The sequence below is a fragment of the Cynara cardunculus genome (genome assembly GCF_001531365.2).
Source record: "Cynara cardunculus var. scolymus isolate 2C chromosome LG 12, CcrdV1, whole genome shotgun sequence".
NCBI classification, from domain to species: Eukaryota; Viridiplantae; Streptophyta; class Magnoliopsida; order Asterales; family Asteraceae; genus Cynara; species Cynara cardunculus.
The window spans coordinates 39,237,825-39,257,263 of NC_037539.1; the positions used below are offsets into that span (position 1 = coordinate 39,237,825).

A 19,439-nucleotide genomic window follows, 5' to 3' on the forward strand; every position below is an offset into this window, starting at 1 on the left:
TTAAGAGACAATCTATGAATCGTTAAAACATGAATCTTGTTTGGCAAAAAAAAAATATCTCATAGTTTTCTTGGTTTGGCAAAAAAATATATGTATATCTCTTGGGGGTCCCTGTTCTTTTTTGATTTTCTTGGTTTTGTTTTGTTCCTTCCACCAACAGTCATTAATTTTTACTGTTAAAGGAAGGGTATTTTATTTCATTTCTATCTTATTTTCTTTTAAAGATTAAAAAATCCGTATAAATTCAACCAATAACAACACGTTGCATGTCTCATCTCTTCCCTACTCTCCTCTAACACCCTAAAATCTGGAAAGAACGATTAAATTAAAGATTTTGATAACACACCAAATAAAGGATAAATCCATTTCTGTAAATTAGTACTTAAATTATCTCGGATAGCAAATATAGATTTAACATCAACAATGATAAACCAAGTCTTATATAAGGGTCAGGTCAAGGTCGAGTGTTACTAACACTCAATAACAGTCGTTATCTCCAATGCTGAAGACGTCATCGAATAGCTAGATTCTTCTTGTGCCTCTAACTAATACTTAATTCATTACGGTGTCGCTAGTACCAAACCACAACAAGGACCTGATGCATATACCGACAAATAAAAAAGTTTAGGCTTAACGTCTAATAAGTTCAAACAGTTTTCATCATAAATGTATATAACGATAAAACCAAAAGACTATTATTAAGTATAATTTCTCACATGAAAAGTCTTTACCGTAAAATGAACATCTTTCCAAAATCTACCATGTTCGTGATGAAAACTCCAAATCAAAATAATCAATCGAGTACGAATTTAGCACCTAACACTCACTCAAAACGTGAATAAGGTTCAATGTTCAAATACTGAAACCTCAGATAAAGCTCTCGTAACACCCTCGTCCTGTGTGGCCAAGGACTGGAGATGCCACAATTAGGTTCAAAACAACTCCAAGTCAACCCGTTGGTTAAAACAGAGGGTTAATATAATTTATTAAAATATAATTACATAACTACAAATGGAGATAAAAACATGTACCAAAATATAGTCCCAAAATATAGTCCCAAAAATACACATTTATGTCATCTACATTAGTCATCAAAATCTTAACAAATGTAGATCATAATAGTGGTTATCTTCAGTCTTGTCATCTCCGTAGCTCTCATCCCAAAGTCCTAACTAAGTCATGTACCTGCCAAAGACAAAGAAAATCTCAGTTGAGATTACTGTTCAATGAACGGATAATAGTAACTAAACAATGAATATGAGATAACAAGTTCAAAAGAAATACATAACTTTAAGTGATAATCCAGATGTAGGAGGTTTTTAAAAGAAAGTCAAGCCAAACATATGCCTTGAAGGCATGTCAAAGGTTCGAAGATCAAACCACATCATGGGGACACATTGTTCCAAATGATGATCAGTCCGTTCAGGCATGAGTAAGAAAATGGATGCGAGCACAACACAACAATCCTCTTTGTGGATTTAACCACGGTCACAACTTATTCTCAAATAACGATTTCTAGGATCGATCCATACACCCTCTATTTGATCAGTACCTAGTTAAGTCTATTTTAAGGGCTATATATAAATGATGACACCATGATAGTTATAGTCATCATGGAAACATCTCAATACTGATGGCTCCAATATCGAGTCTATAGTAAAGGGTTCAAAATAGATTCAATCTAACAAGTCAAGTGATCCATGTGCCAAATCAGAATTTAATTCATATTTCAAAATGAAACAACTCAATAACATTTAACAAGCACAGTGAGAATTTGAAACCAATATGTTTGAAACTAATCATAATTTATCTGGATTAAAAAGGCTTACGTAAATGGCTACCCCTGTAGCAAGTGAGGTATAATATATGTACCTGAATAGAAGATGACAGAGATACCATGATCGAATGCATTTGGTGTTGATACAAAGTCACCTTTAGGTAAAACAATAATTCATTACCACTTTAATAACCAACAATATTTACTTGAGAAAATAAGACTTGAACCATTGTTTCTACTCCTTATTATCTCTAGAGTAGTCCTAGATATATTTGGGTTTGATGGGTATAAGCTTCTCATATGAATTTTACAAAAACAACATGAAACTCTCGAGTTCCATTTGACCACTTATGGAAACTCAAAATTTTGAGCCATTTCAAGCCAAAATCTGGTCTTTGCAAACCACAAAGATATAGCAGACACTTCAAGCGTTCCAAAGGTATATTAAATATCTCATTTGGACTAACCAATGATTTTATATGAATTTTATAAACAAGCTGTAACTGTTAATTCTCCCCTGCACAACACCGAATTTTACAACTAAAATCAATTGAGTTTCATTCAATTCAATTTGCTAATAACACCAATGTTTATTTTCATCTTAATAGACCTTCTAAGCATAAAATCAATACTCTTTAACTTCGTGTTTTCATACCAAGAGTTTAACATACCTTGGTTCCAATGGTGATCTCAATCTTCTCATAATTTTAAATGTAAAACAGAATTTCAAACCCAAGGATTGATCAATGACCTAAATAAGAATTTCAACTTGGAAGGAGAAGAAATTATACACATGCATTTGAGTTTTTTTGAGTTTTAACCTTCCCAACTTCATAATTTAATGATTTCTTGGTTTGAGTTAGCTTCATCAATGGGAATTCTTGAAGAGAGAAGAGAAAAAAGATTATTAGAAATAAGGTTAAAATGAATTTCATGAATTTAGGGAACATTTTTTCAATATTTTTCATTTGGACCCCTCAAGTCTAGTTTTTCAACTTTGTGCCAGTGCCATAATAGTATTTACTTGATATTTTAAGTTAGTTTTAGTTTCATTTTGTAAACTTGTGGCCCTTTGTATGGTATTGCATCAGAAAATTAGTCTGAGGTTCAAGTTCGTTAAGCATAGGGTATAAACATATTATGCACAGTTCTACCTAAAGTTCACTTAACACAACTTGTATGAGTTAACTAAACACAGGTGTTGTAGCTCTATTATCCTAATAAATACCAAAATATAGTTAAGGCTAAAAAACTCAAAATCATAAATTATGGATAACACTTCATTCTTAAAATGTCACTGAAAACATGGATAAAACTCAATATCTAAAATCATACAATGACGGGGGAGACCTGTTTCCATTGATAGTGGCGTAACATAAAGTAAGCCATGTTTTCAACGTTATCGAATAGCGCCCTAAGATCACGATCCTGGTGTCTAACTCCTCTCAAGTTTCCACCATTACCTTAGGTCCTAGAGCCCGACCCATACGAGTTCATCTCTACAATACCCCAACCTTAATGTCTACTTACACACCATAAAGATACACATATAAGCCAATGATCTTGGGGCCCGAATCTACATAAGTTCATCCCGAAAATACCCTCGATGACTTAGTGTCAACCCTACTTGATCAAAGCCTCAATACAAGGGTTCTAGAGTCCGACTCAACACGATAGCACCTCTGCAATACCCACAGTCCCGGTGTTGGAATTTCTATTTCACTTATATCTGTCCTTTCATAAGATGTGAGATGTGTTGATGGACCAGAAGGGTTTGTTGGTACATAGAGAAGAAGATGAATAGGGTTCAATGTTTCAGTATATGAGGTGATAGGTACAAACCTGGAGGATTTGGCGACCTTAGATGGACTGATTGCCTTGAGTACGATGGCAAGGTTGTCTTCAGCCACTCCTTTGCCTTTATCCTTGGAGTACTAGTTCCCTGAAGCTGAAGGTCTCTCCCCTAGGAAGCCGGTTCTCGAATGGAGATTCCCTTCAATGCTAGTTGTCTTGGGATGACTTAAATGCAAAAGTCATCATTGTCGTTGTCATATTCATCATCATCACCAAGATCATTGTCAGCATTAGTAATTTGAGGTTAAGCATCCTCATCTTCATTATCGTCTTCATCATCATCCTTATCACAAGCATTTGGCAATGCAGAGGTGGAGGGATGGTCTTCATGATCAGTAGGAGCGATCACGACATCATCTTCATCAATGGCATCTTCAGCGGTAGGGATCAGAGCATCTGCATGAGGGATCAAAGCAGTAGCATCGTCAGCAATTTCCTCATCAGCATCAATTTTTTCTTCCTCTTAATCTTTCTCCCCCTCTTGTCATTATCAAGACTAGAGGAGAGGTCTTCTAGCTTGTGCTCTAGGTAGGAAAGAGTTTAAGTCTAGAGAATGTTGAAAGCAGCGACCTAATCCAGCTGTTTATAGATATGTAACTTACTTAAAGTATTAGTAATCATAAGTATTAATTATGATTTATTCCATTACTAACCCATTATATCTTCTCCACCCTCATCTTATCACCGCTTCCCTTTATTAAAATATATAGCTTTTAATTAATCCTTATATAATTTGGACATGGACACAAACTCTGGCGAATTTTTGGCCATTCTCGATACCATTCCCTCAAATATCTCTAGTACCATGTTCCGCAATCATAGTACTCTCCAATTGTGTCTCTATGGTATACATTTCATAGTCTCACACCCAAAGGTCTAAGAGTGATTACACATATCCCTCTTATAATGTCCAATTAGATGGGTGGCCTAATCACCAACCCCATACCCATCACATATAGTATATGACCCTTTGCTATCATGTAGGTCTTTTTTCATCACAAATGAATTCCCCATTTACCATATTGAACATCCTGACGAATCTTGTCTCTAAGAGTCATAACCTTTTTTAATACCCTAATTGACATTGGCCTCATGCTCAACTCTAAATCACTTATATCTCTCCCCAGGAGCACCATTATGGTCATAAATGTTTGTCAGATGTTTCCTATCAACCTTACAAGTGCTTCATTTCCTAAACTCAAAGTTTTCCATACCTATAACCACATATGTTGAGCACCACCTCAACTAACTTAATTTATAGTCCTTCGACGATTCACTAATCCATGGGATAATCCCTCATCTAACCATACCTTACATGGACCATCCATTCCTATCCTATTTCCTAAAAAGGAAATACAATACGTCACCAATAACTCGATCGTGAGTTTTCATAATAGCAAATTACTCCAATAAGAATCTTATGTTGCATTCGTATTCTTAATCTCATGATTTAAGCTTGGTTGACACATATCCTATTTTGCTTATACCATTTCCCTTTTATAAAAAATAAAAAAATAAAAAAATAAAAAAAAAACTTATATACTGTTTGACCCCTTCACTTAATTAAAGTCTAGGCTAATAGTAACCTACCTCACCCAATTTGCATCCCCTTAATACCCTCTTAGTTTAAGCTTAGGCTATCACTAACTTAATTTCCTTAAACTAAGGCTCTTTTACCAACTTGTAACACCCCATTTTTTTTGCCAAATGAAATGTTATGTCATCCAAAGTACATCATTTAACACTCCAATAATTAAAACCAAAGCGTCTACCAACGAAAGTCTAAACACCATAAATAACAAAATTGTAAAAGTTAACCCGTTCTATACCGGGTCACAAAAAAAACAACCCAACCGAACCCCAAATATTTAAATAAAAACACCTCATTAAATAAATATTAAAATTCTAAGCGAGTCCTTTGACTTTGTCAACTACATAACCTCTGGCTCCTGAGATGTATACTATAGTAAGCTAAATAGCTTAGTGAGTCCACGGTTTACATGTAAGCACAATACACATAATGACTGTACAAATGTCAACAAAAGAGTGCCATGCATTTTTTATCGAAAATACCACCCCGACGAGATCTCTTAACTCCACTTGTTAGGTAGGGACATGCCATGTCACAGGCATTTGCTGAGCGTGTAGGTTCACAAAGAACTAATCGCCCATCATGGGTCGTGTCTCCCCTTAGTGTGACATAAGCCGATATCCCATACCCCGGTCAACGCACCATGTTAACCCGAACCCCAAACCATATGCATGTGATTTATGTATAATAAATGTAACATAATTTAGCATGCATGCACCATAATTTAAAACCATATGCATGTAATTCACCAATTATAAATAACATGTAATTAACACCTTAACAAACATACATATAATACCACACCTCATACATGTAAAAATAGTTTGTATGTATGTATACATCCCAGTGAAATCTCGTGAAAGACTCACCTGATACTGTAGGTTCGTTAAAAGTTTGCTCTAAATGACAACTTTAACACCGCATATCACTACCGAAAACGAGCCAAAACTTCGCGCTTCGAGACTTCTCCTCGTGGCACCATTTGTTAGTTTTCCAACACCAAAATCTTCCAAAATGCCGACAATGAAACCTGCCTCCAAGGATCCGGCCGACCCCATGTATATATAGTCGGATTTCCCCAAAAATTATGGAAGGAGAATCTCCATTAATGCCATTAATCCCTTCCATTTTTTATCTCTTGAAAGTTGGCAAAACAGGCCCCTTATGACTATCTTTTTCATAATTTGGCCCAGAATTTGAATTACTTCCATATTCACTTTAATAATTTTTTTAAAATGATTATTCTCTCCATTGATACCCACTAAAAATAAAAGATTCACCATACACATATTAATATTTTTATTTAATATCCTTCAAAAATAAAAATCCTCAATAAAATAATACCCTAAAAATTATTCTATTAATATTCAAAATTCACTAAAAATTCGACTGTTACATAAGCCTCCAAAATTTAGGCCAAACTAGGCTTTGAGGCTTGGGTCGATCTAGGCTTTGGGCTCATTAGGCTCGGGTTTTAGGCCTAGGTTATTTTGTGCATCTCTAGTATAGAATCTAACACTAATATAAATTTGGTTATTATGACAAGAAATTGACCAAAATAGCCATCCCTCTCACATAAATAGGTCTCTTAGCCATTCATCTCCTTGATTTACCCAAATGTCACTACCTATGCAAGTCTCACATCCCCTACTTCCTGACCTAGCTGAGATACAAAAAAAATTCAAATTCAACCTAGATTAACAGCTGATACTGTTGCACTTGCGAACCTGGCCATCGATTGTGGACCTGGGTTGAATATGATTTTTTTGTCTTTTAGTTAAGTCCACAAGTGGAGAAGGTGAGACTTGAGTAGGTAATGACATTTAGGTAAATCAGGGAGAGAAATGAATAAGAGGCTAATTTAGGAGGGAGAAATGGCTATTTTGGCCAATTTCCATTTTATGACCAAATCCATAAGAATTTGCATCCGTGGAAGTTTCTTTTATAATAAATGAAGATAAATAATAAATTTGTAATTTTTGATATACCTTATGGACCAAATTCGTAATTTACTCTTATTTTAATAACATATTGGACCACTTTAAGCCCAAAGTTTTTAGGAGTCTTGTTGAAGGATTTAATGCATGCAATCGGTTTCAATAGTTTTGAGTTGACGCAGACGTTGTTGCCATTAGAACAATAACTAGCTCGAAGCTATTGGAACCCTTACTGAAGCAAAGAATCATCGAATCCGTAATCATATTATAATAATTATATTATATTAAAATATTTATTATAGATTTATATAGTTGGGGTATTATAGATATCAAAACCCATCATTGAGATCCGCCGATGAAGCACCCCGACCGCTGAGAACATGGAGACTTTCATCCTTTACACCCATAACCACTTGTCATTCTCCTCAATGGATGGTACTTCTTCTCCTCCATTTAAGTACCTTTTCGTAAACCACAATCGTCTTTCTCCTCCATAACCACCGCCGCTTTCACGACCCACCTCCAATCTGAAACAGAACCCCCTCTTTCTCCTTTTAACGTTTTCCATATCTATTCAAGACATTATATAACTCTCTGTCTCATAAATCTCAAGCACCAATAGAAACTACAAGCGACTCATGAATCAACTCAGACAAGTTGCGATCTGTTTCAGAGTACAACACATATTGGCAACCTATCAATGGTATTTTGTGCAGATAAATGGTCCCTACGACCCATTCTTAGGAGTGTAAGTAAATGGGAGAATTAGAAGAGCTCGTCGGACGTGTCATGGAGTTGAGATTTGTTATACCAAATATCCCGAACAAAAGTAGAACTCCTTAATGAAAATACGAAAGCATTCATCATTTTGGCGCTTTCTAAGTGAAGCAAACATAACAAGGGAACAAACGAGATTTTGAAGAGGGTGAGGCTCCAGATCTATTTTTGAACATGTAAGGAAACAAAAGTCAGTTTTTCATGGCGGGAAATGGAGAAGGAATGTGATGGAGACGAAGAGAGACGTTACGTATGGATGGATACATGACACTCCCAAATTGGGTCGTTTGTAATTAATTGATAAAAAACGAAAATACCCTTATGTATCAAAATTTATAACAGAGTTAGGTCGAGGGACCCAATTCGTAATAAAATTGAAACAACAATGATGATAGTAATTAATTAGTTTGGGGACCCAATTCATAATTTTGATATAACCACAGGGACCAAATCTGTAATTTACTTATTAATCTATTTCCAACTGTTATTAGATGCGCCGGACAGATCACACGGAGGGGGCTGGCCGCAAAATCCCGCACACTTCAAAAAGGTTACCGTCGGTGGTTTCCATTCAATCTCCAATCAGTTCCCATAGTTTCCTCCTCAGATTCAACATATTTCTTCATTTCATATTCAAATCTATCTCTGTAAACACTTCGAAGCATTGAGGACATACCGGAAGATCCAATTTCATAGCAGTAAGGTAATATTACTGAAGCTCTACTGATTTCAAGCTTTTTCTTCTTTGATTTACCTTGCCCAATAAAGTGTCTAATGTTTTGTCCTTGAAAATATTTGTAGATCTTGTGCTGAATGAATTTGCGGTTCGTTTGATCCGTTGATGTTGAATGCAGTAGAGCTCTAAGCATGGAGAACGATGTTCACCGGTCCGTGTCTTTACGGGCGAGCCGTAGGCCTGATCGTTTTTATAATAACTTCGAAATGAAAGGTAATCTATGAAAACTAAATTCCTGTTGTTATCTAGTCAGTAATCGTAAATTTCCTCACGAATTTCGATGTCTTCTTCGAAATTAACTTGTAGAGTGACCAGAACTGAGCTAGAAACTGAAATGGACATGGATGGTTTCTTACCTAACCTATCATATTCACTTCTAGCACTGATCATTCAATTTAATGAAGTTGGCACCAATTTTACTTCAGTAATATTGGATTCAACATGAAATGTGAAGTTTATCATTAATTGGAGCTAACAAAAATACCAACACTAATATGAAGTAAGTTTAGCCTTTTTTGTTAACCAAAAGCTGATGTTTGAAGTTGGAGGCATCGTAAAATGATATTTATTTGAATAGCAGATAGAAGTTGATAGTAGTGTGTTAAGTGGGTGCTTATTTCATGCAACTCTAAGTGCAAGCATACATATATGGCAACTTAGACACTTGGCATGTAATGTTCACTCTCATGCTTTCTGAGGTTTATATTAATTAAGGTGTTTTGTACAAGAGTTGGCTGGAATTTGATGTGAACTTTAGAGGCAAATGTCATTGGAATGGATGGTGATGCACTATAAATTATTTGGGATGTGGAATTAAGTGATAGAAGTTAACGAGTGGGTCATCATGTTTCGGCACATCTTCTGATTAAACCTTTAGGCTAAACTTCCATGTCAATTACAGACTTGAGCAGTGCAACAAATGAGTGCAATTGGTTTTATGGTATTACTATGTAATGCATCAGGGAATCAGAGGATTAAGATATTCAGATTATTAAGATTGTGATTTTAGTGTTTTTAGCACACACACATTAAAATGATATTGTTATGACTAGTGATGGTGTTTGCAACTTCTGATAGGTGCTGATGGTTTCTTCGACGACAAATCATCCTCAGACTACCCTATTAAAGTTATCTGGAAAAGGGGATTTGTTCGTTTGCTTTTAGTGGGTGGCATTCTATGGATGATGCTCATTCTAGCTGTACTATTATTTCATATATGGAGTTGTCAATCTTCACTTGTTTTCCTTTCAGGTACTGGAACTGTTTGCAAGCAATTTTTTTTTTATTTCCCTTTCATGTTTCAGAAGGCTGTTTTACTAGATATATTTTATGAAGTTCATTATTGCACGTATTTCTCTTCTTGTAGTAATTCACTGGCAGTTTCCATTGTCCATCCTTTACCTGCATACCACTATTGACTCAACTACTCAAAGAAGGATGTAATCACATAATTGTATGAATCTAGCAACAGTATTACTTTTAAGTGCTCTGTTCTTTTAGTTATTGTTTTTCGTAATTTAGGTTCATGTAATGAAACTAAACTCTTTGTGATGTTTGCTTTTTGGTGATGTGTACCGCTCAATCTCATGTATTGGATCCAATGAGTTGGACTGCCTTTACGTGAACAATTGTTCAACTTTCAACATTCAAATAATGATTTAATACTGAGTTAAAGCAAATAGAAGAGTATCAATCTCAATATTGGCAGCTCATTCTTGTTGATGTCAATTGGGACACACACACATATATACTCTAGAAATGAGCTCTTATATCTTTTTCCTAGCAACCTTTTATTTTAGTTTAATATTTTGTCCAGGTACATAATTTATTCTTCTTCCTGGCCTGATGGTATGGCTGCATGAATGTTCATCTTGCTTTTCCCACGTCGTTTTGAGTGTAATTCTTTTGGAAAAAAGTTTATGAAAAGGAAAAGCTAGTTGCTATTCTTGTTTGACTTTTAAATTTCATGCTAAATGTAACTTAGATGGGCACAGGAACTAAAAGATCTAATTCACTAAATAATGAAATTAAAATAGCATAATACTTCTGCTCAATTTCTATCAGAACGGGCATTACATTATGCCACTGGGAATGGAACAATTTTGATTACTTTGGGAGAACTCTTGCATTATATCTTAGCAGCTGCTAGAAAGTCCTGGGAGCAAATTCTAGCTTACTAAACATAAGATAAAAGCAAGTTATCAAGGAGAGAAAAGTTCTACTGCTCTGAGAGGGTTTTAATAATCGGGTTAGGTAATGTTGGCATAGGTTTTCTCCAACTAAAACTCTAAAAGGTTAAAACTTTACTGGTTTGTACGTTGTATGCTAATTGGTTGCAATTTTATATAACTGATCTATCATACTTTTTCTTTTGCTACTGTACAGCTATCTGTAACAAAGACAGCACAGTCTTTCACATGCTACACAACATGGGGATGGTAACACCACCACATCGTAAGGCTGCTACACAATATCTTCTTTGAAAACTGTTAATCATCAGAGTGAGCTTGATATACTTCTGTAATATGTGTTAGGCTGTTCTATTCCCCTGGCTAATGACCCAGAAAAAATAGTTATTCCAGAGAAAAGATCTCCTTCAAAGTTTGTTCAAAGTTTATCCTACTTTGAGGAGGATGATGCAAACACAAATGGATCAGAGTCTTCTCCACTATTTGGAGGGCATCAAAGCTGGAAACAGAGAGAGGAGAGTTTTAAGCTAAAATCAAGCATGATGGTAAATAATCTGTCTAATTTTTGTTGTTCATTTGCTCATAGGTGGTGTTTATATAGTGTTGAAATCCTGTTTGGACATAAGCTCACAATGAACATTCAGCCCCTACACCATGAACAAAAACATGTGTTTATTCCTTGTTACTAGTTTTTCCTATTGATCTAGCTGCATAATGGTGGAAATCACGTTGAAGGCCTTTGCATTAGTGCCAATCTGGTATACAAGGAATGGAAGCTATACTATTTCTGAGATTAACCATAGTTCTTGACTACCTCAGGATGAGAATGCTTTTTCCTCTCAATTTTCATAGGTTGAGGGCAAATGGACAATGAGACACTGCCATATATTTGAAATTGGACAAAAAGTACTCACTTTCCTCCATCTAGTATATGTTACATGAAGTTTACAGGTCCTCTCCGTAAGTCATTTATCTTGATACAAAGGCCTCTCCCTGTTTTGTGATCTCTGAGTCTCACCCCTTTCACCAATGAGAAATATAAACAAAAGATGCCCTATATAGAGTTAAGCTAGTTTAGTGGCAGTTGAGTGCAACTATAGAAGACCACTTTGGAATCATGAACATGAATAATTAAGTTATGATTTTTACACGTGAGAAGTTTGAAGGATGCTTTCAGTCTAATTGAAGGTTTCTTTTGGTCCTGGAATGGTAATGACTAACACAAAAAGTGTTTGTAGAAAGGGGGGTTTGAATACAAACACAACAAATTTTCACTTTTTAATTCTATATAAAAACAAAGAATTACAAATTTGTTGCAGAAGCTAGGGAGGTAAGACCTGATCCTAAACAATCTGGCTGGTGATAGATTTGCTAATGAGTGAAAGAAGAAGGTACTCTTTCAGATCTGAATAACTACTATAGTCTTTAGATGTTGACGCCGAATTTGCCTAAGAAACTGTCACTCATAAATTCTTATCAAAACGAGTGAGTTGCAACATTTGGCAAAGGTCGCCTTTTATAGCTACCACTGCATTAATGTCTTCATATGATTTGCTGATCAATGCATGCTTTTACTCTTCATTTCAGCCTTTTGAGTTTGATGCAGACGTTTGTTGACACAACCCATCCTTCTATATGAAGAGAGAATAGTAAAGAAAGTATGGTACTAATAAAATAGTACTTTTGAACTTACTTAGTTAGACTACTGAGCATGTTCCTGTACCAGGACGAGTTGATGAGGCAAACTTGTTAATTAAGTTTGCACTCAAAAAATTGGCTCACCGTAAATATTTTTTGTCAATCTATTTTTGACTCTATCTCGTACTCATCTTCAATCGGCTATATGACAATCCAATCCGCTTTGATGACTTGGCTTCACTTCAACTAGTCTTCAATTCTGTTGAAGGCGTTGTGGATTTGGATCAATACAATTAAATATAATAAGACTTGTACAATTAAAAACATATTCTATTTTTCTCTCTGAAAACTAAGTTATATTTTGGATTCCAGCAACATTATAAAACATTTGGATCCTAAAAGGACTTGGGATCGGAATCATGATTCAGAGTTGGTTAGATTCCAGATCCTTCATGCTTTCGGATTTTACTAGGAATAAATTCGATTGATCATATCCAGATATGTATCACAATCCGGATTTTGGAGTTTATCGAATTTAGGTTGTATCTGGTGGTGAAATCGGATTTTAACACAACATAAAGAATATTTCTAAGTGTTGGATCAGATGTATTGGTGTTATTATCAAATCAAATGGTTGAGATCAATAGTTTCATTGTCGTTTTGTTTGTAAATGGGTGTTTGTCATGGAGAAAATTATAGTAATCCTAAACCAAGTCCTTGTAAAAATCAACTTGCCCAAACAAAACAAAGATTGAAACCTTGATCTAAAAGAATCAAAATTTATGAACAAAGGTTTGGTTAAACTAAACCAAACCAAACCAAACGAGCCTAGTATATTCCACCTGGAACTGGGGTATGGGGGCATGATCGAGGCAGACCTGACCTCTACCTAGAGTAGTGTGGTTGTTTCAGTGAAGACCCCTGACTCGTGAAAAGTGTGCGAGAAAAGAAAGGCAAATAAGATAAATTTGAAAAGTTGGTTATTAGTAAGCAATAACATTCAAATAGAGAAGCATGTACAAGAAAGAAAGGTTAAGGAAACACACACGTAGTCTAACTTAGAGCTTTGGTAACCTAACTGCTAACTCATGTCTATATCTCTAGCTCCTTTCCTCGTGTCTGCACTAGCTAGAGATCCTCACCGCTAGGCTGCCAGTCTAGTATTGCATCTCCAAGAACTCCCACTGAAGGTCGTGTCGTTGAAAATGATTAAAGCCGCCATGTCCAAACTTTGTTGATCATCCCATGTCCTCCTTGGCCTACCCCTCCTCCTTGCCCCCTCGACCGTCACACTTTGTATCTTCCTCAGTAGAGAGGCCATCTGTCTTCTACGAATGTGACCGAACCATCGCAATCTTCCTTCCCTTAACTTATCCATAAGTGGCGCAATTACCAACACTGCTCGGAAGATCTCTATCAAACATGGTTCTACCACAGGTCCATCGAAGCATCCTCATTTCAGTGACTTCGATCTTCCTCTCATGGGCCTTCCTTATAGCCCAATGCTCGACCCATACAACATAGTTTGTCCGATGGTACCTTGTAAATTTGCCCTTCAGTTTTAGCAAGTCCTTTTTTGTCGCACAACACCCCCATGAAAGTTCTCAACTTTAGCCACCATGTCTTGATGTGATGTTACATGTCACCCTCGACCTCACCCCCTTTTGAATCATGATGCTTGAAACTATCCTCTTGGGGTACCCTTTGCCTCCAATGTTGATCTCCACCCCTCGTCCATACACTCCTCCATGAAATTGCACCATAAGTATTGGGTCATAGAGCGGCTATTGCATAGGCCTTGTGTTTCCAGTACAACCTTCTACTGCTCCAACCTCTCGTTCACCTTTTCCTTTGACTTCGCTAGAAGCAGAATGTCGTCCCTCGTCCGTGAATAACATACATCATGGGGCGCTCTCTCCGGATGCCTCAGGAAATCTCAGCCAACATTGCAATAGATAGGAACGAAATGCTCCACTCTCCTGAGCCACAATGAAATACTCCATCTCACCCACTGAGTTCCTCACACAAATCATCAATCGTCCATACATGTCTTGAATCGCCCTAACTTACTTCCATGGTACCCTCTCTTCTCCAGATTTTTCTAAATCACGTCCAGCCATACACTATAAGCCTTCTCCATTAGAATTACTTAAGTGATCACGGAACCTGTAGACAACTTATATGACAGCTCCATACCACTTACCACTTTCCAATTCCATCCGGTATGGAGCCACCTTCTTCACCTGGCATGCCCCTCTATGAACACCATGTTTAAGTCCCTACTATGTTCTCTATACCAACACAAAGTTAGAACCCAGAAATTTAAAAAAAAAAAACTCGCCAAAATAAGTCTGAAAATTCCAGATTCAAATCCTAAACGTAAATGAGCCAAAAAGTGAAAACCAAACCAAGAAAAATCGATTTTAAGCCCTAAAAAAACGAGAACCCAAACAGAAATCAGAAAGTACTTCGTATTCTGACTGAGACAATGGTCAATGATGATGGTAAATGTGGGCTTTGCATTAAGGAGGTGAGACTGGAGTTTTTTTTTTTTTTTTTTTTTTTTGGGGGGGGGGGGGGTTAAGGGAGTGGGGCGAAATAAAATGCAACATGGGAGCTGAAGTTTAAGATAGAACATAAAGAGGGTATTACCCAATGGGTCAACCTACCAAATCTGACTCGTGACCCATCCTTGAAAAGCTAATGCATTTCAACCTGCCCATTTTGACCCTAACCCATTTTAATCCGCTACCAAACCTGTACATTTTGCCACCTCTAATACGTATAAGAGGTTTCAGATTACCAACAAAACATGTTCATTTTGTGGAGCTGATTACATTCGTAGATATAGAGAGATGAGAGTTCTTTAAGAATGACATAGACCAAAGCTCAATTTGCAGTGCACATCAATCGAACTTGCAGACACAATATATGCATGGCCAAATAGTATTCAAGATTTCCCACACGATAAATAATTCTCAAGGAAGATACCTCCCCACAGACGAGCCCACGGTAGGTTCACCTACTGGGCCCTACGTCCTGTGTGTGACAAGTTCGCTTCTGTATAAAACATATATAATGTCAGATACCTAAACTGTTACTTTATCTTTTATGTATATATAAAGTAGCCTATCAGATTCCATTCTTCTTCTCTTGTTAATCAGGTACATTGTGGCTTTATGCGAAATGGTGGTGCAGATATGTCTCCCAAAGATATTGATTATGTTAAGAGGTGTAAGTTTGTGGTTGCATCTGGAATATTTGATGGATATGATGCACCTCATCAGCCTTCAAATGTAAGCCTGCGATCCAGGAAACTCTTCTGTTTTCTTATGGTGGTGGATGAGATTTCTCTAGAATTTATCAAGCAAAATGTTACTGTCAGAGAGGACGGTGATAAGGGACAATGGGTAGGTATCTGGCGCCTTATTCTGCTTAAGAATCCACCATATGATGAGCCTAGAAGGAATGGGAAGGTTCCTAAGATATTGACACATAGGCTCTTTCCTCAAGCACTCTATAGCATCTGGATTGATGGGAAAATGGAGCTAATTGTTGATCCATTACTTATGTTGGAAAGGTATGGACTTATATTACGAGCATTTCAGATGTGGTTCTCCTTTATACTTGTTCATTGTCTTTAACAACTGAATAGTAGCATATGAAACAACAAATCTGTTGAATCATTGCTAAAATTGACCACCTTGATTAGGTTATACTAACACTTGATAGTTAAATGCGATGCCGTTGAATTCTTCTTGAATTTCTGGAATAATCTGGAGAAGCATATGAACAAATTACTAATCATAAGGAAACCAAAGTTTCCAAGCTCTTATCTTCTGTGGATAGGTGCAATTGTTTTATACATTATCCTGCAATATTTGAAGTTAGAATTGCCTAATCGACCATTGTAGCATTACAACTTATAGATGTCATTGATCTTGCTCCACTTAGGTTCCCTTATTTAAGGCATTTGACAAACAATTCCATATGTTATGCTCTAGATTCATACTCTGCAATTTTCATGTGACTGCGGAAGCAGTACAATAGTGGTTCCTGATGAGGAATTGTTACAACCAATATTACCTTGTCGTGGTGGTGTTTATCTTTTTATTTATTTCTTTTGGTGATGAATTCATCAGGTGGTTAGAAGTTGGTATTTATTGAGTATTCAATTAGGATATAACGTTTTGCCTTTTCATATGCAGGTACTTATGGCGTGGAAGGCATACATTTGCCATAGCTCAGCACAAGCATCATAAGAGTATATATGAGGAGGCTGATTCCAACAAGCGAAGGAAGCGATATGCCCGGCCTCTTATTGATCACCACATCAAAATATATCGTTATGAGGGATTGGACCCTTGGAGCCCGTTGAAGAAAACCAAAAGCGGTAAGATATTCAACACTCTATCTTTTTAACCTTGTCACCTATACTCCTACTCCATCAAAAATTCCAATGTTTAGCTGGGAACATAGTTTAAGAAAACATTCCTATAATTAACCAAATATCTAAAATACCCTCCAATAGTATCACAGTAGGAGACTTTTTGGGACCATATCAATGTCATTAACTCTTTGTAATCCTAACAGTGGGCATTTAAGTAGTTTTACATTAAAAGGTTATGAGCAAATGGGAACGTTACAATTTTCATGGGACATACCAAAGGAAATTGTTGCAGTTTTTATTGGATGGTGGAAGTACTTTGATTTGGTTTCCTGAAGAATCTCTGCACCTGAATCTACTAATCTATCTGTTGCTAAAAGCAAACTGTCCAGATTTTACATTTGAAAGTCAAATGGGAGCTGATATTTGAGGAATAAGTTGTTACTATAATGTAGTATCCAAATAACAGTGTTATATAATTAGAACTCTTTTGGTCTTAACAGTTTAAAAATAATTCATAATCCCTTTATCCCAAAATAAGTTCAACGACTATTATCTAGAACCAAAACAATGCTACCAACATGTTCTAATTTATTACTACTTGGCAACAAAGTAATTTAGATTTTGAGTAAAGTATCTGAACTAATACAAATAAATGTCAACGCTCCACTGTTAAAAAATAATTCCAGCACCCTTTACTTTCTTGGGGTTGATCAAGTTGTAAAATGCACTCTTGGTTGATTCAATGAAATTTCAATCTTTTGCAAGAAAAAGAAGTGAGACATAGATTCTTTTTGGTATTAACCGCACTCCCTCCATCCTGAGTTAAATTTAACTATACATGTTGCCTATAGTTTATTCAAAGTGTTGACTTGTTCAAATATTTAAACTATCCTTCAATATGACAAAGTAGACGAATCTTGTGGATCAAAACCAATGTTATTAATATTTTGTAACGGTTACTCTTTGAAGGAGACAATCCTAAATTGAAACTTCTAAACAACGGAAATGAGTTGCAGTTATTTTTGAGCCATGGAATTAAAAAAAAGTAGTTGGAAAGGATTTAGCAATTAGCATTACATTATACTGTAATCTGATGAGATTTCTGTTGTACACCAGATGTGCCGGAAGGGGCTATAATCATACGCGAACATACTGCACTGAATAACTTGTTTAGTTGCTTGTGGTTCAACGAGGTGAATCTATTCACACCAAGAGATCAATTGAGCTTTGGGTTTGTGGTTTACAGATTAAAGGGCAATTTCAATTTCTTCATGTTCCCAAACTGTGAGTATAACTCCATCTTCATATTGCACCCACACACTCGTGAGCATTCCTCTAAAATCGAGTGGGTGAAATCTTTAAACGAATTGAAAGGAAACAACAGTGGTCTAAAAGAAAGCAGGGGCGGATTAGGGCTGTGGTCACCTTACCCTGCCGACCTCGATTTGGTAGTACTTCCACCAGTTGCAAGAACATCCAAAGCCGGATGATTATTTCAACACAACTATTGAGCATCGTGTTTCTAGATAATTTAGAAACAATTATAGAAAAATGTCTACTATATATACATGCTGGCATTAGGTTTGTAGGTTAGAATCTCTTTTTAGTTTTTAGTTTTATGTTCAGGAGAAAGAATGGTGTTGTTTTGTAGTTAACTTGAGAAACCTGAACTGCTGGTTGAGTTGGTTGATTGCTGCTTTCTGTATCATGCTATATATACAGAGAGAGATTTGGGATCATCTTAAATCAGCCTACCACTTAAATGACACCGAGTTTTCAAAGGCAAAATATTGTGAAGGTTCGCTGTTTTTCATACATTTACAATGAACTGCTGCGTAAAGTTTCAGTGTTATTTTGTGGTCTTACGAAAACAGACTGTTCTCACGTGAACCCAACCATATATATATATTTCTAAATGAGAATGAAACCCTATGAGATGTTGTAATGGATTGATTAAAAAAGGTGGTTGTAAACAACTCCTGCTAGTTTTTAGTCTGAGTCATGTAAATTTTAATAAAATTGGAGTGAAACAAATTATGTTAAATAAAAAGTATTTTATTTTAATTAATCTGACTTTTATATGGTTACATTTTCTTCTTTTGTTTTTCGTCAATTTGACATTTTCAACCATTTCTTTATTTTGAACTTGTCCTTATGTCCCAATATAATACATATAAATCTAAAATCATGATGGAGTTGCAAGCAAGTTTTGAAGAAGTTATAAAATCATTTCCAACATATTTTTTATAATTTGTTCAGAATAGATAGTCAAAATTTAAAATCTTTAAAAAAAATTAAATTCAATTTCAACAGATTCTCTATTTTAAAGATATAAACATAGATTATTTTATTCTTTAATTTTATCATCTCAATACATTTCTTTAATTATATAAAATAACAATAATTTCTCTTTCCTTATATCTCCGAACTTAAAATTTTTCTTTACGTTGTTTCTATTTTAAATAATAATATAAAAAATAAAACTTTCTTTTTATCTTAGAGAATTTGTTGTTTAATGATATTTGTAATTTGGTATTTTTAAAACTTATT

General features: G+C 35.7%; 1 protein-coding gene across 3 annotated transcripts; it reads left to right on the plus strand.

Moving 5' to 3' along the window:
• The first annotated feature begins 8,484 nt into the window (after nucleotides 1-8,484).
• LOC112523352 lies at nucleotides 8,485-18,633 on the plus strand. Of its 3 annotated transcripts, XM_025132919.1 has the most exons (9): nucleotides 8,485-8,639; nucleotides 8,738-8,885; nucleotides 9,750-9,923; nucleotides 11,058-11,126; nucleotides 11,207-11,406; nucleotides 15,698-15,795; nucleotides 15,885-16,079; nucleotides 16,708-16,892; nucleotides 18,006-18,633. In XM_025132919.1, the coding sequence occupies exons 2-9, from the start codon at nucleotides 8,804-8,806 to the stop codon at nucleotides 18,377-18,379; spliced, it is 1,377 nt and encodes a 458-aa protein (XP_024988687.1). In that variant the 5' UTR covers nucleotides 8,485-8,639; nucleotides 8,738-8,803; the 3' UTR covers nucleotides 18,380-18,633. The 3 variants fall into 3 exon arrangements, with proteins under 3 accessions (XP_024988687.1, XP_024988684.1, XP_024988686.1); XM_025132916.1 differs by having other exon boundaries at nucleotides 15,664-16,079; XM_025132918.1 differs by having other exon boundaries at nucleotides 8,794-8,885; nucleotides 15,664-16,079.
• Nucleotides 18,634-19,439: the final 806 nt, after the last annotated feature.